Source organism: Nothoprocta perdicaria, unplaced genomic scaffold (assembly GCF_003342845.1).
Source record: "Nothoprocta perdicaria isolate Ctin4 unplaced genomic scaffold, notPer1 scaffold_223, whole genome shotgun sequence".
NCBI classification, from domain to species: domain Eukaryota; kingdom Metazoa; phylum Chordata; class Aves; order Tinamiformes; family Tinamidae; genus Nothoprocta; species Nothoprocta perdicaria.
The window spans coordinates 966073-989642 of record NW_020455431.1 but is presented as its reverse complement, the minus strand read 5'-3'; the positions used below and the strand labels follow the sequence as shown (position 1 = coordinate 989642).

Here is a 23570-nt window from a genome sequence, read left to right as displayed (position 1 = left end):
GTGCCCCCCGCCCGGCGGCTTCCGCCGCCCTCCCCGCGCCGCCCCCCCCGCCGCGCCCGGTGCCGGCCGTGCAGGGACAGCCCCGTGTCCCCACGAGTCGCGGTGCAGGCCCGGGCGCTCCCGAAAGCGCAGAGCCAGGTCGTGAAGCGGGCGCTCTTGGAAAAACTTTTAAAATTCTTCTATTTTTTTGAAGAATTGTGCCTGGCAGCCTCCCCCCAGCCCTTGCTGGAAGCCGGGGGGTTCTGCCCTCTTCAGCTTCTGCACCCCCATGCACGCCGGTGTTCCCGTTGGCACGCGGGAAAGGTGCAAGGGGGTTCTGCTCAACGTGCAGCTTTAAACTTTTCTATGTTTTTGAAAAATATATATTTTAAGTTGTTTGCATTCGTATAGCAGGTTTCCATATTAACTTGGCCCCTCCATTTAGTCTGTGCACAGCAGCATTAACATCCCAGCCATTTGTAGCTTTCTTAAGGCTTTTCACGTACCCTCAAAGTGCACGCTCGTTTTCTGGCCGTTTTGGTGCTTTCCAACACGCAGCGTTTTGCAGGGTGACCTGCGCGGCACAAGCAGCCAGTCAGGTGTGTGTGGGGAGGTGGTGGAAGGGAATGCTGCAGAGGGCCGAGCAGGATCCTCCGTGTGCGGCCTCACTCCCGCCGGGAGCAGCGGCTGCATTTCCCACAGCCCCTCCGGCCACTCCGAGCTCTGGGAGTGAACGGGTCTGTGCTGGGCCGTTCCCATCTCCATGGGAAGCCTTATTTGTGTGCTTTGGAATGGGTTGTGCTCATAAATAAAAATTCAGAAAGTTCTACTTAAAAAAAACTTATGACTGTTAATACATGTAATTGCAACAAAATAYTGGGAGATGGGTTCTCTCTCTCTCCAAGGCTTGTTTTTCCTGATAAGGCAGTTTATTTGGGGCTAGCACCTCTACGCACATACAGTGGCGAGGCACCTGCTGGCGCCTTCCCTGGATAATTAAAACACAGTAAAACTGCCCTTATGAACCACGGGAGCTGGTTAATCTTCCCTAATCCATATTTTTTGTCTAATCGTGCTCAGGAAGTGACAGCGCTTTGGCATTTCTTGCCTGTTGAGGGAGATGCAGCTGCGGGTTTTCCTGGTCATGCAGTCGTTCGGGTGCATCCCGAGGGGCTGCCAGGCGTGAGCCCCTATGGATGGCACTGGGTGGCATCAGACAGGGGGCTGAACGGAGCTGCTGTGATGAGCTGCGAAGCCCAGGGAGTGTTTTTAGCTGAWCGTTCCTCTCCATCGGCTGAAGTGCCCACACAGGGGATCAGCTGAGGAAATTGAGGCTGGATTTTCGGTCAAGTGATAAAAGGCTGTCAGGAAATGAGAAACTGATGCTTCAAATAAGAGTAAACACGCGTTGAACATGGCTTTTACAAGATTGTTTGATTAATTATAAATTGGCTTAGGCACAGCACCACTAGGCTGGAGCTGATAACACCAGCAGCTGAAACACAGTGCATCGGGAGGCAGATCCTGGCTGATGTAAGTGGTTATAGCTCTGCTGATGTTAATTGGGCTCCATCTTTTTCCGATGATGGAAGGTGTCCCTCAGTATTTGTGATAAACAGCATTTTGTATTGGCAGGATGTGAGCCCCTGAAGGAGCTGTAATTAATGTTGAGGGTGCAAGTGAACTTGTGCTAGGAACATTCAATTTTAAGCAAAGGGCTCTTTTCAAAGCTTAATTTTTAGGTAAGTGCGAGAGAAGATGTGCAAATTTGTTTGTTGCTTTGCAGGAAATGTTTAAAATTTTGGGCTAAAGTTACCCCCCTACTTGGCAAAGTCTTCCTTTAAAGCTTAACTTTGTGCACAATTTCACTGATGCTAGGAACACTGCTCGCGTGTTGATTTGGCATTTGCAGCTTTGGACCCAGGAAAACACGTGAGCAAAACAACATGGTGCTTTAAAGCAATGTTTTTGTCTGTGAAGCAAGAAAGGATTTTGCTTCTGCTGTACCCTTGCTGTAAAAACCTCTTCCTTAAGATGAGTAACTCCATTCTCTGGCACCCGCCGCACAGTCTGCACCGTTGGGCTTGTTGCGGTGCTGTGGCTGATGCTACGTGTTTCAGAAATTCCAAGCTCAGGATTGGATGTAACTGTGCTGTGTTCTGCTGCAGATCCATGTCTGTACATCCCACGTTTTGCACACATGCTGGAGTTCGGGGATAAGAACCATGAAGTGTCCATGACRGCTCTGCGGCTGCTGCAGCGGATGAAGCGGGACTGGATGCACACGGGCCGCAGGCCCTCTGGCCTCTGCGGAGCAGGTACGGGCATCCCGGGAGAGCCGCYGGCTCTGCTCGGAATGAGGGCTTGGAGTTGGGCACGGGGGCAAACCTGCCTTGTTCTTTGGGTGTTGTTGAGCCCCGGCAGATCACCCATCTTCATCAAAATTGTTTTTGTCCTTGCTCCATGTTTAGATCCTGTGTGTCTTGCATGTGCCAACACCTTTCTGGCGTGCCTCTCACCACTATCTCTGCAGATGCTCACGGCTAGAAAGTTCCCTCCCTGTCGTCCTTCTTTGCCCCTTCATCTTGCCTGGAGGTCTTCTGGTATCTTCTGTTATGTGTGATTTTCACTGGCAATGTTGCTGACCCTGTTCCTCCATCTGTCTGGTCTCTTGTGTATAGAGTTACCAGTTCCTTCTAGCTTGTGCAAGTGCAACTGTCCTGATGTCCTGTTTCCTCTTTTCTCTCTCCTGGATGGGCCTGTGTGCTTGAAAACTTTTCTACTTCTTCTGACTGTATTAGTTGGTTTAATAAACATATCTCCTGAGCCCTCCTGCTGCTCTTTTCTCCCTAAATTATCTGCGCTAAACCCATCCCATTATCGCAGACTTTGATGATTGCTTTTGCACTGCATCGTATGCAAAAACTGCCCTCTCTAAACTAATTTTTAAGGTTAATGCCCTCTCCTTCTTCATCTCTTTTCAACATTAAGTCACGATGCTTGCAAAGAATCTAGTTTGGGAGGACTAGATGAAAAGGGAGTCAGTACCAGGCAGGAGGTCAGACTAACAGAAAGTGTAAGTAGTCGCATAGTTCGCATGTGCTTTACTTTATGTGAAGGATCCTGTGTGTTCATACTTGAGCCCAGAACAGTGTATAAACCCTAGGCCACTCACGACAACAGTCCCCTCAAACCTTGTGGCCTCCTCCACTTAGTATTGCTTGTTTGTTGGACTTTGTGCTGGATTTGAGCACGGGCTTTGTGGCGAAGCAGCCTCTTCTTTGAGTCACCATCAGGTTGTATTCAGGATTTCACTTCCAGCTTTTCCAGAGTTACCTGGAGATTTTATTCAAGTCTATCAAATTCTGCTAAAAGGATGGTGATAAACGGGGCTGAGTCCAGTTAGAGGCCAAGGGTGCCCCGCAGGGATCAGTACTGGGCCCGGTGCTGTTCAGCCTGTTCATYGATGACCTGGACGAGGGCACAGAGGGCACCCTGAGCAAGTTTGTGGACGACACCAAGCTCCATGGAGTGGCCGACACTCCAGAGGGCTGTGCTGCCATTCGGAGGGACCTGGGCAGGGTGGAGAGTTGGGCAGAGAGGAACCTCATGAGGTTCAGCAAGGACAAGTGCAGGGTCTGCACCTGAGGAGGAATAACCACAGGCACCACCACAGATTAGGGGTCGACCTGCTGGAGAGCAGCTCCACGGAGAGGGACCTGGGAGTCCTGGTTGGCACCAAGTTAACCATGAGTCAGCAGTGCCATTGCGGCCAAGAAGGCCAATGGSATCCTGGGGGCATCAGGAGGACGTTGCCAGCAGGGYGAGGGAGGTGATCCTGCCCCTCTGCTCAGCTCTGGTGAGGCCAAACCTGGAGCATTGGGGCCAGTTCTGGGCTCCCCAAGACAAGAGGGGATGTGGAGCTTCTAGAGAGGGTCCAATGGAGGGCAACAAAGATGATTAAGGGACTGGAGCATYTCTCGTATGAGAGACTGAGTGAGTTGGGCCTGTTTAGCCTGGAAAAGATAAGCCTGAGACGGAATTTGATCAACATGTACAAGTACCTGAGGGGAGAATGCAGGGAGGAAGGGGCTAAGCTCTTCTCGGTAGTGGCCAGTGACAGGACAAGGTGCGATGGAAACACGTTGAAACACTGGAAGTTCCATCTGCATGTGCCACTGTGAGAGTGACAGAGCCCAGGAACAGGTTGCCCAGGGAGGTTGTGGAGTCTTCTTCCCTGGAGAAGAGTGCTCTAGGTGTCCCGTGCTCTGGGTGTCCYTGCTGGAGCAGGGTTTGGACTAGATGATCTCTAGTAGTCCCTTCCAACCTCAACCATCCTGTGATTCTGTGAACTTGGAAAATGTGAGAATAGTCATATATCTGTGCTCTCTATTTGAACTGCTCACCATGGATAAGCTAAGGCGTAGGATTTTCCAGAGTTTTTCCCGAGTATTGTTTGCCTTCAGCTTAATTTTACTTGGGTGGGTAGCAAAGGTTGCATAGACAGGTTAATCACCACGGTTCAAGTACACAACTGGACATTACAATTTACTTTTCTTTAGCTGAAGGCAGGACAAAGATAGGGCACGCTTGTCTGTGTGTTTTCTGCCTTTCTTTGGGAACTTTTCCTCGTTTTGACATTGACTTTCCCTGCTTCTCCTCTAGCCCTGCTAGTGGCAGCAAGAATGCATGATTTCCGACGCACTGTTAAGGAGGTCATCCGAGTGGTCAAGGTTTGTGAGTCTACATTAAGGAAAAGGTCAGTGGAGTTTTATTGCTTTCATCTCTCGTTTACAGTACTGAAAAGTGGCGTAGTCGGGAACGAACACGGATCAGAGAAAAAGTGGTTCTCTTCCTTCTCAGATGTGCCCGGAATAAAATGAGCACAGTGTGTTCAGCCGGCTACTTTTAAATAATAACATTTAACTCTTATGTARGGCCTGAAATGCAGAGCAAAGTAAGAAGCTTTGTGTCCATTTAACAGGTGRAGAGTTTAAGGTAAAAAAACCCTTTATGTGAGAAATGTCAACAACTTTGTTGTGTATTACAAAAAAAAAATGTTTTTCAAAGCTGGGGCGCACAGTGGGATTTTGTTCACTAATCTAGAATAATTGAAACGTCCTGTTCTGCAGGTGCAATTGAACAAGACCTCTAAAAATATTATTTTGATAAAATGTTCTTTTCCAATAGTGTTGCTCTGCTAGTAAAGAAAGGGCAGCACAATGAGTCTAATGATAGCTTCCCTGAAGGGGTCAGAAGTCAGATTATCGTCAGCATGTGAACCTGAAAATGGGAATTTCCCATGTACCTTTGATATATGTTTTCATTTTTAAGATCTACTAATATTTTCCACATTTGTGGAAAGCAGTAGTAAAAATCWCCCAATTTCCTTTAAGTTTCAAAAGTGATGTTTCCTCCCACATTCATTCAATGAAGAAATCTTGTCATTCAATGAAAAATGACCTCAATGAAATGCTATTCTTTGTATTGCTCCCAGTGTGATTTTTTTGACACTCATATATTCTGCAGTTTGTTTGACCAAGATATTTTCTTTAGAGGGCTCCCTTGTTGACACTTCTTTTGCCACTGAGATCGTCCTGAGCACCTCCATCTGAATCTAATAGTTGTAAATAATATTCTATTCTTAATTATGAAAAATATTTGTGCTCCAGTTTCTCATTTGTGGGACAGGAGTAATAATGTTTCCCAGACTTAGGTGGGTATCATAAGGAAAAAAATTTAGTGCTGAAATCTGAAGTGCTTTAGGGTCCTGGGTCAGCAAAGCTGTATCAGTACAAAGGCCACTCTTTTATCTGGTCAGCTGGTCATGTTTTTAATGTGCATTTTGTATAGTTAATGATTTATGCACCCATAATCTACTTCAGGATGCTGTGGTTAAATAGTTAAAGAATTTATTCCTACTAAGAAAATAAGCTTAATAGAATAGACTTAGATAGAAAATTAATTTGAACAATTGTTTCATGCGAAGAAATCTTACTTCAAAATTGATGCTTTGAAATGTTTACTCAAGTCACACACATCAGCTAAAATGACAGCGTTATTTACTTTGACAGCGTAAACGTGACAGCAGAATTATTTTCAGGCAGCTATAATTACAACTGTATTTATCACGAATCTATAAATTTGATTGATGTTTTTCAAATAAGAGCACTTTATATAGCATTTAACGAAGACAAATAAAAAAAAATCCTTTGAATAGCAATTTTGCACCCCAGGTTTTTTTCCTCTTCTTTCAAGATTTCCTCTCAAAATGCCATTGAGTAGAAGTTGTCTAAATTAATAAGCACTTCTTCCACATTCTTAAATATTTCTTTGCTTCTCAGTTTGATGTACAGATTTATTTCCTTTAAATTCTTGAATTTACTGGGATATGTGAAGAGCAGCYCTTGCTTTGTGTGGTGGGAAAGGGCTGTGTGTGGGTGGGTGAACGTGGAGGGCAGCTCTTAAGAGGGTGTTTGCAAAAATATAGTGTTAACTTAAAAACCTTCAGGTCATAAAATGACTGACCTGGGCATAAAGGTCATCTGTTTTGGGAGGAAAATGCAGCACAGCCTGGAAGTGGCTCATGGACCCTTTGCCCCATCCTTGAATCAAGAGTACTCATTTTAACTACTCATTTGGCTAAAAAACTCTGTGATTCATTTTTTGGGAGATCTTGGTAAGAAAATGTCATAATTATTTCATGGGGCTTTTTAGCTTTATGTTTTGAAGTGCACAATTAAAATGTAAGGCTTGTTGCTGTTGTTCTCAGTGAGAATGTATTAAATATTAATAAATGCACTGATAATTCTGTCTATCTCATTTCCAGTCTAATTGAAAGGATATTAAATTATATATCACTTAATATATTCAAAGCACTGTACAAATATTAACTAATTAGTCAAATTGTTATTTTCTGTGTAATCATTTTTGGAGTTAGCAGAAATTAACTTTTAATAAAACCAAACCTTTTACTTAGTTTATAATCCTGACACTTTGGCTTGTTTAATTCACCTGTCTTCACTACTGCCTTTGTCACCTTTGTATATTCTSCTCCTTCATCTGTTTAATCACCTAGTTTGTGCTTTTTTTCTGTATAACAAATGACACCTTATCTGCAATGAGAATATTTTTGTGATTTTTGTCCATTGTGTATTATCTAATACTGTGGGGCCCTTATGCCTCTTTGGAGATCTTAGGCACTTCTTCAGTAGAAATTAAAATAAATCATCTTATCATTCTTAATGCTAGCACTTCACTTCTTTAGCTTCTTTTCTTTATCTTTAAATTGAACTGCTTTTTTTACTTCTACGTTCCATGAAGTGTTGTCTGTTATAARACCTATTTATGATGAACATTCAGGTGGAGTAAATTTCAGCAGAAGCAAAGGTTTGTTTAGAAGGCATTGAAATAAAAAGCCAGAGTTGGATTAAAGCGCTTTACATTTATATTTGAGGTATTTCTCTTCAGAACAAAGGAGTATTTTTGGTGAAGGAAGGCAAGACTTCATTACACTGTAGCTTAAGTCACCAAGCTGGGTGAAGTTACTGAAGGGATTTTCGTACATAGGGTCCTTTTCTGGAKCCCTGTGAATCCAACTGTAGCTCTTTCAATGACTGCCTTTGTAGTTTTCTGGAAGAAAATGAGAAAAATTAAAGATTCATGCATAGGGAGAAATGTATTGCCTGCAGCTTGTCTTACTTTCATTGCAGCAGTATGTAGCTCACGTAAACTGGGCGCCCCGAGAGCTAGCACAGTCTCGGGCTGGGTAGACTCCTGCCGCAGCAAGCGGGGAGAGGAGCGYGTGGCCATGGGCACAGGATGGGCATCCACGAGACAACGGTGAGGGATACGAGGCTGTGGGGTCGGAAATCTGGGATACCAGAGCCTATTGAGTTAGGATGCTGAAAGGAGAGGCTTGAAGATGTGCTTGTTCTGCCGTGGTGCAAGTAAAATCCATGTCCAAATCCCAGGAAACCTGCCACCTGATGAACTAAGTGAGAGGCGTTTCCATAAGCTGTTGGGAGTGTGGAAATCCGGTGACGGATGTGCAGGAAGGCAGCCAAGTAAGTGCTTTTGGTTCAAGTGCTGCACGGAAGGGAAAGGGGCAGGTCCCCATGGGAAGGAGCTGCTGGGGGTTTCCATCTCATCACAAACGAGCAGCTGTGGAGCTTCCTCACTGATCGCTACTCGGGTAAATGAAGAAATTAAACTGAGAAATATTTGATGTTTCAAGTTAAATAATTTAAAGTGGCTTATAAATGTTTTCTAGAAATCTTTCTGGTACAGTGGGCTAAAAGTCAGCTTTATCCATGCAAGTTGGAGGTGCCTATCTCGGCAAKCTGGATTGTCTGTTTTAACAAAAAAGGCTTTATTTTTGAAGAATCCAGTTCTCAGGCAATGTTACTATCTAAATCCTGCTTCTCTACAGCTAGTAAGCTAATATATTCATTAGATTCCTTATGTATTTCAGTACTTTGTACTTCTTTAAAATTGGCATTTCAAAATTATTTTTTCTGTTGCTTTTGGTACAGTAATTAATTTATTAGCAGTAACTTGGGCTTGGATCTTGTAAACAGTTTTCTGTGGTTTTCACTTTCCTTATCTGTGTGGCTCTGTTAAGAAATTCAGCTGAATGCTATTTTTCCTTTTCTGGGAGATGATAAGTGTTTTAACATGCCGCAGTGGAGGAACCAAGCTAATGAAATGAAATTTTAAGGAATGCTAAAATACTTTGCTTCATTAGTATGGTGTAAATGTTTGACTGGGGAGGGGGAAGGAACTGGAACAAAAAACTGCAGGTGTTTGACTGGCAGGTTTCAGGGATGCCCAGGAAGGTCTGTCACTGAGCTTATTAGTGGGCTAACCATGTGCATAAACGTTAACCGGGGTTAACCGGATGCAACTATTTGCAGGACTTCAAAATTTATGGTAACAAATTTGTCATAATTTTAAATCTCTGTTTTGGTGGAAGCAAGTAAAAGCAACTTCTTCTTAATGGCACTTTTCATTGGTACAGGAATAAATCTTTCAAGGTTTCCATTCTCTGATACTTAAAGAAACCACGGAGAGTTGCCAGCAAATGAATACAGTAAATTACCAGTCACCAATTAATTTTCAGTAAGTGGCTGTGTGTGCATGCTCCTAGTCCATTGCAAAAGAGCAGGGAAATGTATTAATATAACATATCATGGAAGYTGATTAAGTGAAAATATTTCTCTTTGCAGTTGCATTGGGCTAGGAACAAAGTAATTTAGTGCAGCTCAGGTGATGAATTTTAAATCGTAAAACCATAGTAACAAGATCTTTTCTGATCTTGTGCTTCCTTTTAATATTGAGATACTTGTTGATGGGGTTTTAAAATACCTTTCTTAAGTAAGAATATATTGAGTTATAGATATGTACAGTGATTATCTATGAAGAGCCTATGCTTTGGTTTATTTTCATATCAGTAGAGTGAAGACCGCAAAATRCTTTTTATGTCATGGAGGAAATATTAAATAACTAGTTCTGACATATTAAGTGTCACTGTTAGGGTATGTTTTTGCATACTTCCATAAATAGTTCCTGCATAAGCAGTGTCTGGCACGGAAGGAAAAATGGGGAGAGCAGGATAGTGCAATAGGTGGTCACCTTTGTGGTGAGTAAATAGCGATTGCACAAGGTACCTCTTTTTAAGCTATCTGCCTCCTATAACTGAATGTCGATTTGCACATAAGGTGGTGAGATGCTGCGTAGATCTGCATACGTAGAGGTAGTGAGATGCTGCGGCACTGACCGGAGTTTTCCATCTCCCTGCCAGCTTGACTCTGCACTGACTGCGGAGGGGCAGCCAGTGTGGCCTTCTCTGCTTTGGCCAGCTGAGAGGTCCATCTTGGGCTTGGGCTTCCTGAAGTGCTTGGGCGGAATTCCGAAAGGCCCGGCATGGTTCAGGCCTTCCTTGTGTCCCACCACACCAGAATTGGCAGAAAACGTTGAAGCCGAGCAGCAAGCGCCGCGTGGGAAGCTTCTCCCCCTTAACCACAGTCTGGATTCAGGAGTCTCCACCGGACAGGCTCCCCGAAACAAAACAAAATGCGAAACAACGTTGCTCATAACTTCGAAGTGACTGACCCRTTTTCCCTTATTGGGAGCTAAATTAAGTGTGAATGGAATCGGTTTGCTGCTCTGCGCACAAAGTGCTTTATCTGCACCCGGTTTGAACAAAAGCGGTGGAAATATTTTTTTCTCTGGAATCAAAAAAAAAGACGAGTTGAGGTTAGAGGCAGATGACACCAAGGTCTGGAAAATATTTTGTCCCAAAGGAGTTTGCTTGAAAGAGCCTGTGAGAAACTGTAATAGGAGCGTTTATACTGGAAGTTGAATCTCAGCCTGAGAGCGATTGCCTCTGCTGCGGCTATAAATAGAAAATACTTGCCTGCCAGTTTCTGTTTCTAGCGCCCTTCTGAATTAGTGCCAAAGAATTAATATCTTAATTTGTATATCTGTTTATTTTCCTCTATCTATGCATGGCTTAAAACAGCTACTTTTATCAGATCTCTTTAGATTAACAGAAGTACAAAATGAACTTAGATATCATTTTTATGTGCAACTTAAAAAACAGCCTGTAGCTATTTTTTTCCTTGGTGAGGGCACTCCCTTGCCCCTCAAGTTATCGTGCTTGTAATTAAGATTGCGTCAGGTTTTGTTAGCTGCCAACCTGCCGTTACCCCGTTTGAAGCCGTGGAGGCTGCGGCGTGCAGCGGCACGTTGCCTTGCTGGCATCTGTCCAAACAYGGGGTAAAATCAAAGAAATGTTTAAAAATATGTAGACTGGGTATCAGCCGGTGTAAAATGTCGAGGCAGGCAGGCGGCTGGCAAGCGCAGGTATTTATTTGTATTGATTTAAAGGCAAAAATGTTGAGTGGGCAGCTCTGCCTCCCACAGCGACTTGGCGGGCCCTGGGCCCACGGCCAGGCCGTGCCGCTCCCGCTGCCGCCATGGCCGCGCGGCGGTCGCTGACACCCGTTGTGGCTCCTCCGGTGGTCACYTCACGGAGCAGGGACCTTGTGTGGCTGGATGGGGTCCAGGGAAGGACACAGGCCTGCAGAGATGCTGGTGCCTGCGTTGGGCAGCTCAGACCAGGCCATGTTGTGCGTTGGAGCTCCTGACACGGCCAGCAGCGACCATGTCGCTCGGCGCAGTCCTAGTGCAGGTAATGCTACGGGTGCTGGTGTTTGAGCTCAGGGCTGGAGCCCAGGCCTAAGCTGAGGCTCATGCAAGCTCTCTGCAAGATGGCTCACCCTCAGGGTGGCATCTGCTGGTGCCAGGCTGGTGATACCTGGCAGGTGCAGGGTGCAGGATGTCTGGTGGCGCAGGACGGGTGTGTGTGGTAGGGGAAGAGTGGGTGACGTCTGGTGGTGTGGGGTGAGGGATATTTGGTGGCATGGGGTGGGCGATGTGATGGACCAGGTGAGATGTGTGGATGAAGGAGSTGAGATCCAGGAATGGTGGCCTCGTGTCACACCTTCCTTCATCGACAACTGGTTTTGTCACAGACGTTTTCTCAGTTGCTCTGGWCACTTGGCCTCGGGGCGGTCACATGAAGGGACTGCATAGTTTAATGATGGTGGCTGGGAAACTGCTTCTAAAATGATTTATGGATTTAGTATTAAGTGAATCTTGAATGAATATAATAGTAATGGTGCTTAGCCACGTTTTGCCTCCATCCTGATGGATGAGGCTCTCTCCTTGAAGATGGAGGATTCACACTGGAAGCCAGGTACGCTGAGAAGGATTTCTAGCCTGTTCATTAGAAGCTGGGTGCTCTCACTGTCAACAACATCCTCCGGTCCTACCAACTCTTCTTTCAAAGAGAGAGAAGGGAAGATTTCGACTATCAGGTCAAGGAAGAGATTTTGGGCTATCAGACGCTCTCAAGCACCTGTTGAATTTGGTGCTTCATGGAGATGCCCAAACTCTGGAAGAGAGGCTAGATTTGGATGCTTCTTTCTCCTCAGCAGTGCTGGTATGAGCAGGCACAGCTCTGTGTGCTCAGAATGCTGCTCGCTCCTGATTTTTTTGCTAGACTCCTCCAATGCATTTTGCAGCAGGGGATGTGTCCCTGTCCTGCAAGATCTGCTCTGGGAGCAAGGTGCCTGCAGCAAAGTGTGCCAGTGTCCTTTTGCTTCGTGTTTTTCCTCCATCTGTAAAGTGGATAAAATGTTTTTTTCCCTCACTTAGTCTTTTTTATTTAGAATGATTTCTGTTTATAGCCCAAGGGCTCTCTCATTTGAGGAGGTAGATAACTAAAATAATACAGATAGTGATAGTTACTTAGAAAGAGTGTGAGTGTGATCAGGTGCGGCTGACCTTGGCATTTTAACTGAAGTTTGTTGGAAACTGATTTTCTATCCTAGAGAAAATTCCTACTTGGTTTGGGTTTGGACTTTTTTTTTTTCCAAAAGATAAATGGTTTTTTTTTTTTTTTTTTGGTCCTTTGAGGAGGGAAATTCTGCAAGGTCCTGTTGTTTTGGGAGCACTGAATCACCATCTTTTAGTTTCCTGGCTTTGCAGATGGGAGCTCTTGACAGCTTTGCTTCCTCTGGAAGATGAGAATACTGCAGCGAAGCAGCTACAGGCCCATCACTGCAGTTTTCCCATGGAAAATGTTGGTATTATTAAAAGGGCACTTTCTGTCAGAAGAGCTTTCTGCCAGACGTTCCCTGACCTGGCTTTGTACTTAACCTTTTGTCTTGTTTTCTCCAGCTGTAAAATGGATATGATCATTCTCAGCCACCTGTGTAAAACACTGGAGTTTGTGGATGATATTGTGAAAGAGGGGTCTCTCTCCAGTTTCAGTATTTGAAAGTTTCAACTGGTTTCATGGCAGTACCCTGTGCACCTAGTCTTCTCTCTCACATACGTAGTAACTTTAAAAATGCAAATGTTGAAAAATATTTAGCTTGTTATCCAATTATAGGCAGTTATCTGATCTTTGCAATGTGCAGATGATCCCTTTGTTTCACAGCTGCCTGTTTGTGACTTGGGAAGGTCATTTGTTGTCTGTTTTACAGTCAATCAAAAATATGTTACTTTAACGTTTGCTGTGTGTGAATTATGCTGATTATTAAGAGTATTTTTGAACATACTTTTGTGCTCTAATAGCAGATATTTTAGTTTGGGAATCTTGCAAATTTTGGCATTGATTACAAAAGCAGTGGATAGGAGGAATGTATTGTGTATTTGTCATCTCAGTTTTATTAGTCTGCATAAGCTGACCTTAGTGGCTTCCCCATTTCTGGTTAGCATTTCTTCATCAAAAAAGTGTGTTTTTTTCTTTTTTTTTTTTTTTTTTACATAATATAGTAAAGGCTAATTTGTGATATGTGAAGATGCTTACTTAGGAGCAGAGAAAACCATTAGTATCACTTCAGTTTCAAACTCTTCTATGCTTGAGCCAATATTTCTAAGAATGACATTTATTCTGTAACCAAGCAGTTTAACAAGTTTTGTTACTTTTAATGAAGCTCTGAAAGTGTCACAGTAATACACTCAATGCCCTCTGTAGGTTGACGGAGTTTGAAGATACACCAACAAGTCAGCTAACCATAGATGAATTTATGAAGATTGACTTGGAAGAAGAATGTGATCCTCCTTCATTTACAGCAGGTCAAAAAAAATTGAAGATACAGCAGGTGGGTGCTGAAATGAACAATCTGTGTATTTCTTTCTGCTCTTCTGCCTTTTTTATGTCTCTTTTTGAATCAGTTAATACTAATTGCTGACTGAGCAGTTTGGTTGAATCKCTTCTGAGGTTCTTAAGAGGAGTGTTAACATGTATGATGCCCATAAACTTAAGGATAGTTTTTGCTTGTTTCAGTAGCGGTGCTTCCCAGTAAATTAAAGTTGAGTTCCCATTTTGTTCCCTCTCATTTTTCCTCACTCCTCGAGGGCGGCCTGCTCTTTCTGGAGTRTGCCAGAGGGAGCTGTAAATGTCTCCTGACGAGGGATCAAAGCATGGCTGGAGTTGAGTCAACCGCWGCAGGGAGTGCTGAGCTCTTGCAGTGCTCTCAGTGCACACCCAGGACCTTTGGTGGGGTGGAGAAGCAGCAGCCAAGGTTCTSTTTTTGCAGAACAGCAGCATTTGGTGCTTAGCAAATGGTTGCAGAGTTGCAGGTTGGGGCTCAGTAACTCTGCCCAGGTGTTGTCTCCATTTGCAGGATGCTGCAGTTACATGAAGTGTTGTTTTCTTCTTTATGCTCACCTATGTGCTGCATGTGTGTTTCTCTCCTTGTGCTCCCAACTTTTACCCAAGCCCCAAATTTTTTGGTCTTCAAAAAAYTGGAATCTCATGTGACTAATGAAACCAAACATGTGACATGTAGATCTTGGGTAGCTGTCCTAATGTCTGTACTTTCCTTCATGTGCCGTGTACACCCTTCCATCCTGCTCAGCAAAGATCACAACTGGAAAGGTGTATGCTTTTTAATGAAGGAACCTTGCGTTTTTTTTTCAAGGAGACACCACAGCTGGGAGAACTGCCTTTGCCTATAAGATTTTTTTTTTCACACACATGAAAACACATACCCTAATTGTTTCAGTTAGGCTGCTCATTTTATTCTGTGGTAGGGAGCACATGCCGCCACAGAGACTAGTTTTAGTGTGTGGCTTTGTTTCCTTGCAAAGCCTGACTAAAGCCTGACTCTAGAGAAGATTCTGTAACCGTCCCAGCCACATCTTACATTATTCATGTTTCAGGGTTTTACTTCTAATATTCTAAATATTATACTGTCATTTAAAAATCTGCTGGCATGTTTATGGTGTCCTCAAGAGCTTGTTGGGTGATYTCAGTACAACAGTCTGCACTTGCTTGTGCACTGTATTGAGTGCGACACAGTTGTAGAGACTGAAGAACTGGAACTTTTATTTGCAGTTTGCCAGAATCAAGGTCCTTTTGAGGTATTGGGTCTATCAGAGAGACAGAGGTTGGTGAAATAACTCTTGAAATGGGTCAGCATTTTGAAACTTGTCCATCTTACCTGCCCRACACTAGGAAGCAGTTTGAACTGTGATTCAAAACCTGCTTATTGCTTTTAAAATATCATGCAGTTGGTTTTCGAATATATAGTTCACAGATAGTACAAGGGTTTTTTGAATAACTTCATGTTTAATTTGTTTTGTTGATTTTTATTTCAGCTTGAGAAGGCATTATCGAAAAAGCTGGAGGATTTTGAAGGTATAAGTCATATTCAGTGTAACATTTCACTCATTTATGCAGAATTACATCAGTGATGGCTGAGTTCTATTTTTATTTCGTCSTTACAGGTGAAATATCGAGCTATCAAGATGAAATAGAGATTGAATTAGAAAATAGTAGACCAAAAGCAAAAGGAGTATTTGCAAATTTCACTAAAGATGGTAAGTCTATAAAATGTTGTGACTTAAATAACAATGGGTTCAGATCCTGCCTTAATGTGTTTGAAATTTATTGTAATAACTGTGATCGTATATATGCTTGTACTGCAAAAGATCTGTATTTATCTGCTTTTGGATGTGTATTATTAGTTACTGCAAATATCAACCTTCAAAAAAGTTCATTAAATTGTTCATTTAAATTACAGTTCATTAATGACTTCGRTCGTTTTTCCTTCCTGATACAGTGAGCTTGGCACTAGTATGTGAGAATACTCTTTTCTGCATCAGAAGTATCATGGGCCAGCACCTAGGGCCTTCTGCCCCTCAGTCCCCTAGTTGATGAGTTGATGTGGAAGGGCTTTGTGCAGGTTGAATTGGCTATTTTTTATTCCTAATTATTCTGGGAAATAGTTGGCTGCTGTCACAAAACCCAGCCACATTTTGATAACACAATGCATCTATTTTAAATGATGACTGCATTCACAAAAATATCTTTTCATAGCCAAGATAACGAATTTAAAGAACATCTGAAAACTATATAGTTGTACATGGTAAATATTGTGCATTTCTTCTACAGATTTTTTTTTGTAAAGATTTTTATTCTTTAAGTAAATGCCTATTTGTTCAGTTTCTGTAACAGATGGTGTGCAATGATTTGTTGCTTTTTTCCCCCTGTTCAGATTCTATAGAAGATAATACCTCTAGCGTATTTGGAGAGGAGGAGGCAGAAGATGAGGAACTGGAAGCAGCTGCTAATCACTTAAACAAAGACTTTTATAATGAACTTCTTGAGAAGGATAGGTTAAAAACAAATGCAGATGGGGAATGCAGAAACGGGAATGAAGCTCCTGTAAGGCCACCCGCTCTGGAATCCTTGCTCGGCCCGCTCCCCACTGCAGCTAGTCTTGGCATAACGGAGTCCATAAAAGAGTGCATATCTACCAAGGAGCGGGAGCCTGGTGAGTAAGAGAGCTGCTCAGTATGTGCCCGAGGGTGGAAATGTCGGACACGTGGAGCCAGTTGTGGTTATCCTGTGCAATTTCTATGTTGTTACTTTGACAGCAGTTCTGTGAGGTGCTCTAACATAAAGATATAGGAGTCACGAGACTGGCAGTCATGAGAGCAACAGTCTGAGACACTGGTCATGGACACGTGCTCCTTGGGAAAACTTGGAGGGCCTAACATTTTTCTGCAGCTTGAGAATATGTCTTGTAGGCAAGTAGGTTTGCAGTCATATGATAACTGATGGGCCTATTTTGAGCCATGCAGATTCAATTATGAAATCGGAGGAAGCAAATTCCTGTAAATATAACTGGAAATTACCRCCTGAGCATAAGAATTTTAGATCAAGGTAGGCTTGCTCAGGATAGATTTTATTGGAGACATAAGGCAGTCTGTTTCTCTGAGAATCATCTGTCATTTGCAAGTGGCGGGTATTTAAAAAGTTTGAAAGAGAAAATAAATRTTTATATGTCTTTCTTTTTTCTTCTGGATGTGGATTTTGATGTGTATTTTGTTATATTCCATTTTTCTTAAACCTCCCAAATCTCTCGGGAGCAAATAGCACTGATTAGAACAGCAAGAGCAGGACCGATCAACTGAAGCCAGGTACCTAAGGCAGACAGTTCTGTGAAAGCCAGTTATCCAGGCAGTTTTTTTGCTTTTTCTTATTTGTGCTTCAGCTTTATAGCCCTGACAATTATTTTTATTTCTTCTGCATCTTAATGTAACGTAGAATTGAACATATTTAAAGGGCATTTTATTCTTTTCTTTATCATGGTTAATTTTTCCATCACAAAATACACCTGTCTGAGTTGTTTTTGTCACTTGACTCGGGAGTTGATTCACCAGAACGTTTTGATCTCCAAACTGTTCTGGTGCTAATATGTGTTTAACAACACCTACTTTTAATAGTGTAATCCTTGCCTCAGCAGATGAACTGAATGCATTCAGGTTCTTATTGAGTTGGCATTTGCATCCCAGAAATGGAGCTGGGCAATTGCATGTTTATATTTTGTGCAAACGAAATCATATAGAAACAGTTGACTGATTTTGTTTTTTTTTTTAATTATGATTAAGAAATTGTATGGCTCACGACTTGCCTTTCTCCGGGAAATCAGTGGTTCATGTCTAAGAGAGGTCAGTAATGGCTAGAAGCTGTTGTTGTCTGGCTACCCAATGACCTGTAAAAATGAGTTTCCAGTGATGGACGTTTCTCAGCTGGCATCGTTATTGACCATTTTAATGGATGGGCTGAGGATTAAGTGAGATGAAACTAAGCTCGTGTAGTCAGATACGTTCCTCTAGRTCGGCCTTCAGGCAGGTGGGCAGGAGAATGCCCGGCTGCTCGCTCGGCTTGTCTGCTTTCTGCATTCTCCCCAAAAGTGGAGGACCTGCCAAATTAACTGAATGTCCAAAACCAAATAGGTTTCGGTGTATTCGTTCTCTTTGAACACATCCAGAAAATCATTGCAGATGTTTGAGCAGGTACATATTTTCTTTGTGTGCTGTGAAGATGTTTGCAGAATTACTGGTTTGGTTGTGTTTTGATTGTAGGTCCTGCCAGAAGCTTTTTTTTTTTTTTTTTCTGAGTGGCTCTGATGATTTTATACCTTTAAAAGTTTCTTGTTAAATCAGATTCCCTGTGCTGCAGGGTAGGTGCACGGTGGTGCAATTCCCTGCCTCCCAGCCCTGCACTGTGGTGGCTGGGGCAGCTGCCTGAAGATGCTGCTGTGCCTCATCCCTTTGAGGCCCTGGTTTCCCCTGGGAAGTCCTTTACATTCCTGAGCAGTAGGTCATGAACCCTGGTGTGTTTTGGAGGACAAAGTGGTGACGGGTGACGTGGGCAGGCTGGGAGATAGACCTGGTGGCAGATGGCACGTGTGGCAGCACGGAGCTGTGGTGACATAGCCCATGTTGATCATCTCCATGTTCTGCACACGACATGGATAAATTAATTGCCTGAAACTTTGAATGAAATGTTCACAACGTTTATAAACAAATAAATTAGTGAAGGGAAGGGGAGCTGGAAGGATATGCTCAGCCTTCACATCTGACTGTTGTAAAGTCAAGCTGTGGGCATGTATTCCCAGTTGAATGGCAGCATCCTAAATACCTGCTACGTGTTGTATGCACATGGCCCAATCCTTCTCCATTTTATAGGGTGTTTTTTGTTTTCTAGTTCTTAYGTAAAATAAGGAAAATTCCCTGTGAAGATGCCTCCTATAGCTCATTTGTGCCTCGTAGCTCTGAATTCCACTGGAAAACAAGTGTAGATGTTTCTGCCACTAAGGGAAAGGGTATCTGGAATTCTGCCCCATAATGCCAGTAAATCAAGGATTTGTTCACAGAGCTAGTATCTTCTATCAACCCAACTGGTGTAGTTGGAAAAATCAGACTATGTCCAGGCTCTACTTCATGTCTGAGAAAGAAGTGGCAATTCTCAAAGCTATAAAATAGGTTGAGAGACGTTGTTTGCAGCTTGATTTGTGATGGCCAATTATAGACCATCCCTGGAAATGGGTAGTTGGTACCTGTGGAGGGGATGTGAGCTGGGAGGAGAAGATTATGAGATTATTTATTCGGCACATTTGGATTTAGTTCAAATCAGTCTGGATTTGTTCTTTGAGCTTGAGTGTACCTTACCACATGAATCTTAGTTGGCCATAAGTTTGTTACAGTAAATCCATTGGAAAAAGGAGAGTGTCATCATAACGTTGCATCCTCCCGGGAAATTTTTGGCCTTTTGACACAGTTGAGGAAATCATGAAATAAAAACTGTACCTCCCTTTGCTTCCCCCTTTCCCTGCTGTGATCCTGCACTGTGCAGAACATCTGGGATGGGTTGGGCTGGAGACCTTCACCAGGATGGTCTTACTTCTCCTGTTGGGCTGGGCATGTTGAGGATGGATGGATGGATGGATGGATGGATGGATGGATGGATGGATGGATAGATGGAAGCATTAAGTCAAGCCAATGCAGTGGTTGGAAACAGCATGTGTGGTGCTGCATGGTGAGAATTCACCAGAAACTTCATAGGGAGGCACAGAGAACTTGGGCAGGTGTCTCTGAAATAGAAACTCAGCTACAGGTGCAGTCTGTGCAGGTTTTAGCCTCCTTAAAAGGGTGTCTTCTCTCTTCTCTGTAATGATCTCTCTTCCTCAGGGAAAAAAAAAGCCTTCTGTAGGAGCCTTCTCCAAAGTCTTTGCATTTGGCTTCTGCCTGTGGTAATTCAGTTTATAACTGCCTGCATCAGCTGCTTTGGGAAATCTTGCACCTTTGTGCCATGGTGGCTGCAGCAACAGCAGAAGGTTTCTGCATTCACAAACTGCTTGTGCAGATAAGACTTAGGTGCAGAACCGAAGTATTAAGGGTTAGTTAGTATATTTTTTATGCACTTATAATTTGTGTTTGAGCAGTGTGAGAGTGTCTATGTAAATTTTCTTATGGAAAGCATCGTATTTTAGCAAATTTGCATTACAAAGACAGCATGTAAGGTACTGGGTTAATTAAACTGAAGCAGTAAAATGCTTGGAATAAACACTACATTTGACTACTTTTTCCTACAAAGATTTTAATTTGGAGAGACGTTTAAGCTGAAATCTGTTTGAGTCTTTGCAAACTGCTGCCTTCTTATTCTTCATAATAAAAGGGCTTTATTGTGGGAACCCTGTTGCAGAGCTGGAGATGTGGTGGATTCGTCTGTCCATTTTCATGGCAGTGCAGCATCCCAGCACCCTTTCCACAGGGATATGTGTCCATCCTGATCTTGAAGTTCTGAAAAGGAGGCCCTGTTTATTTTAGGAGACTGCCACACTCAAATGCCACAAACTGTTCTCAAGAAATACGTTCTTCTACATAAATATCCCMTTTTGTAATTTATTTTTAGATCCCTCAGTATCACTTTGAATAATTTGTCATCTCTCTTGGTGTCTGTGTGCTCCTGAGGTCTGCAGGATGTTTCCCTGCCCTTCCTGTGTCTCACTGCCAGGCTGTACAAAGTCTGGGTCGTCTCTTCTTGCCACATGGATCAGGTCGTAAACTTAGTTTTAACCAGGGTGAAAACTGAGGAAGGTCTAGCAGTAACAGAGGGAAAACACACGGTGCAACTTGCAGGCCAACTTTATATGATTTACCCTAGGTAAATCGTATCCAGGTGGTGTTTCAGACTTGGTTCAGTTTTTGTTTTGAATCCGAATCACCAGAGGTGCTTTTGGGCAGTAGTTTCAAAGAGTGGCTGTGAGGTGTCACWTTGTGTGCACCAGCTTGCGCTGCTCCCGCGCCCAGCGAGCTGCACGCGGTGCTCCCGGAGCTGGAAATACCTGAGAGAGCTTTTGTGCTCGCCCTGGCTTGTAATTAATAGCTTGCTCGTTTGTTACTCCTTGTGTTTATGCCTCTGTTTCTGCTGTCGGCGTAATCCAACGCGGGGCTGAGGTCAGAAGATGTTTCCATTGATTTCTGTGGGCGTTAAGGACCTCGTGCAGACAGCTGGCATTGATCCCTGCTCCCAGCAGTTTGTGACTCATCTGAGGACTATGTGAAGAGCGGCTCAAGATGAAGTTGTGTGAGACCCRCTGGGCTGGTCACCACCACGGAGGGGGTGGTTTTTCCTCATCTTTCACCTCACGGGGTTGATTGGGAGGCTCACGGCTGCCCCATCTCTTGCTGTCGCTTTTTAATAAATCAAATGATGTTGGCTCCTGCTGCGGGTTGGCTTCTTCTGCTGTTACCTTCCTGTCTCCCTCCGATGTCGTCTGCGTGCATCAGTGCCAYCCGCTTGAAAATATATGAATGTCTATGTGAATATAAAAGTGTATAAAAAGATATAATCAGTAATTAGGGAGAACATTATGAAGCCCTATTAAATCATAATTATCATATACATGAGAAATAAAGCTGCTGAGCTGAGCCCTAATTATGTTATGTATGCAAAGTACACTTGGTCATCAGCGTAAGCATGCGTGTCCCCATCCTAATCACTCTTCTTGCTCTGACTTTAATGGTGCCTTCACTYGGTGGTTTTAAGCACCACCTGTGGGCACTGGCAGCCTGGCTGACCTGCCAGGTACCAGCTCCTTCATGCGATACCACTACCGCTTGGTTCAATCTTTTTCTTTATATTCTCTTTGCTTACTGGAATGTATTTTCTGTGGTGGGACTAGCTCTTCACTAATTTAAGAAGTAAGCAATGAAAACCTTGACACAAGCTAATCTTTCTAATCTAGCCTCTATATTCCTATATTTGGCAGTCTTAGACGATATTGCTGATTGAGCCTTCATTATGTTGTTAATGAGATGTGAAGAGCTTGCTGCAGCCAGCATGGCAATAGGAGACCACCAGCTGCTTTGAGTGCAGGTTTTTGATACCTGAAGTCTTTGCCTTGAATTACAGATGACACAATTTCCTTATTTAACTATGTATATCACTCACTTATGACTGTTGCGTGTGCATGTGTTACTCTAAAATCTGTGTACACTTTCTTTGGGGCAGAACTTTGCATTTCATTAAAGGAGAGGAATGCTGTAAATATGTTGTGCATTGATGCAGTGAGTTACTAGAGAGGTTAAGGGAATAAAACTAAACACATAGTTGGGTAAAGGACTGTTTAGGTGGAAAAGATCTCCAAAGAACTGCGGAGAGGAGATGTGGAGAAACCTGCAGTTTGTTCCAGGCATCAAAGARAGAAATTTGAGGGAAAGCATAAGCTGAACCTTGTGAATATGTTGTTAGAGGCAATCATGTTAGCAATTTCCTAAAGGATTTGTTTGTCAGAACAGAAACTCTCGATAGGAAAGTTCATGCCTCTTTTGTCAGACATCTTAGTCAAGAAACACTGTCCTTGGATATTCAGTGCCATAGTAAGCAGAGGGTATCAGAGGTAATGGATCGGGTCCCTGCACAGAGCAGTCCAGGGACTTCACCCAGACTTGGTCATGTCCCAGATGAAGGTCGTCAGCTGTCCAGCAGTTGTTGGCTGACCCAACCTGGTTGTCTTGTTATCACAGCTATTCCAGGGGCAAGTCTGCTTTTCCCTTCTCTCTTATTTTTTGTTTCATAAAGTTTTGATGTGGAATGGGAAATGATTTAACATCTTGAAAGCTTTTCTAAGGTCTGTTATTTCTCAGACTTGCCTTGCTCCTGTATCACCTCAGCTGTACCACGGCCAACACACAATGCATCTTTTCTGTCTCCTGAATTTTTTTGATAAAAGCATGACAGAAAATCAGTTTTATTCTCCATTTGAGTACAGCGAAAGCTTTACATTGCTTTGTGATGAGAAGCCTAACCTGCCTTTTAAGACCTTATCCTCCCTTGCTTGGGGAAAGAAAGGCAAAAGCTGCATTATTCTTACTCACTTGAGCCAACTGCTGCCTGGAGGCCCTTTGGAGGAGGAGGCAGCAGTAGCTGCTTCTGCAGCCTTTGCTCAGAGCAGCTCAGCTAGGAGAAGAGTTTGGATGTGCCAAGTGAGGGCTCTCACTCTGAGTTTGATATTTAATAGATGGATGCAGCTGCATCAACACTATGTTTTAATGCTTCTTATGCAGGGTCCTCCTTTGTATTGACAGGAGGTCCAGGTTGGCCATCATCTGCTGTACCTACTTTATGGGTGGGATTTATGCCTGGTAGGGTTAGGCCAAGCTGTCCAGAGAAATACAAGCAGAGAGAAGGGGAGAAACTCACCTGGGGCTTTGGAAATGATCCTTTCCCCTTGCATAACTAGCAGTATTACAAAAACAGCTGTTCTAATGGAGAGAGTTGGGCTTTGTGGTTGATTCAGGTGCCTGAAAAGGTTTAAGCTGCTATCTAAGATTTTTCTGCTGTTGGGGCTTTTCTCAAGGTTTCTCTTCCATTTATACTCACAAGTGTCTAAAAGTTGCTAGGTCACAGCGTGGRCTTTCAGTGGCAGGATAAGTTCTTTAAAAATTACTCCCTTCTTTCTAGCTGCTGATTCTCATGGCACCTATGGAAATTTAGCCTTGCTTGGGATCACCACCCCTCTCTTAAATCTTTTTTTGAAGTAGGCTGTGGATTAAAGCAAAGGATGACGACATGGACACGTATAGACACAACCCAGCTGAAAGCCTGAGTGACTCCCTGCTGGTAGGCGAATTATGTGAGATTTCCTTTCTCCTGCCAAAATCTGAGCCTATTAATGATTGCAGTTATTTAGTTAGGTGAGCTGTTTTCAGAAGAA

At 43.3% G+C, this 23570-nt stretch overlaps 1 protein-coding gene across 1 annotated transcript in view; it reads left to right on the top strand.

Annotated features, from left to right (window-relative positions):
* The window catches only part of BRF1 (BRF1, RNA polymerase III transcription initiation factor subunit), a 162416-nt gene that overhangs the window by 75633 nt on the left and 63213 nt on the right, over positions 1–23570 (top strand). The window contains exons 6-11 of the mRNA XM_026039205.1: positions 2148–2297; positions 4645–4738; positions 13529–13655; positions 15157–15196; positions 15286–15378; positions 16056–16334. Coding sequence (XP_025894990.1) covers positions 2148–2297; positions 4645–4738; positions 13529–13655; positions 15157–15196; positions 15286–15378; positions 16056–16334 — 783 coding nt within the window. The remainder of the gene's footprint in view (positions 1–2147; positions 2298–4644; positions 4739–13528; positions 13656–15156; positions 15197–15285; positions 15379–16055; positions 16335–23570) is intronic.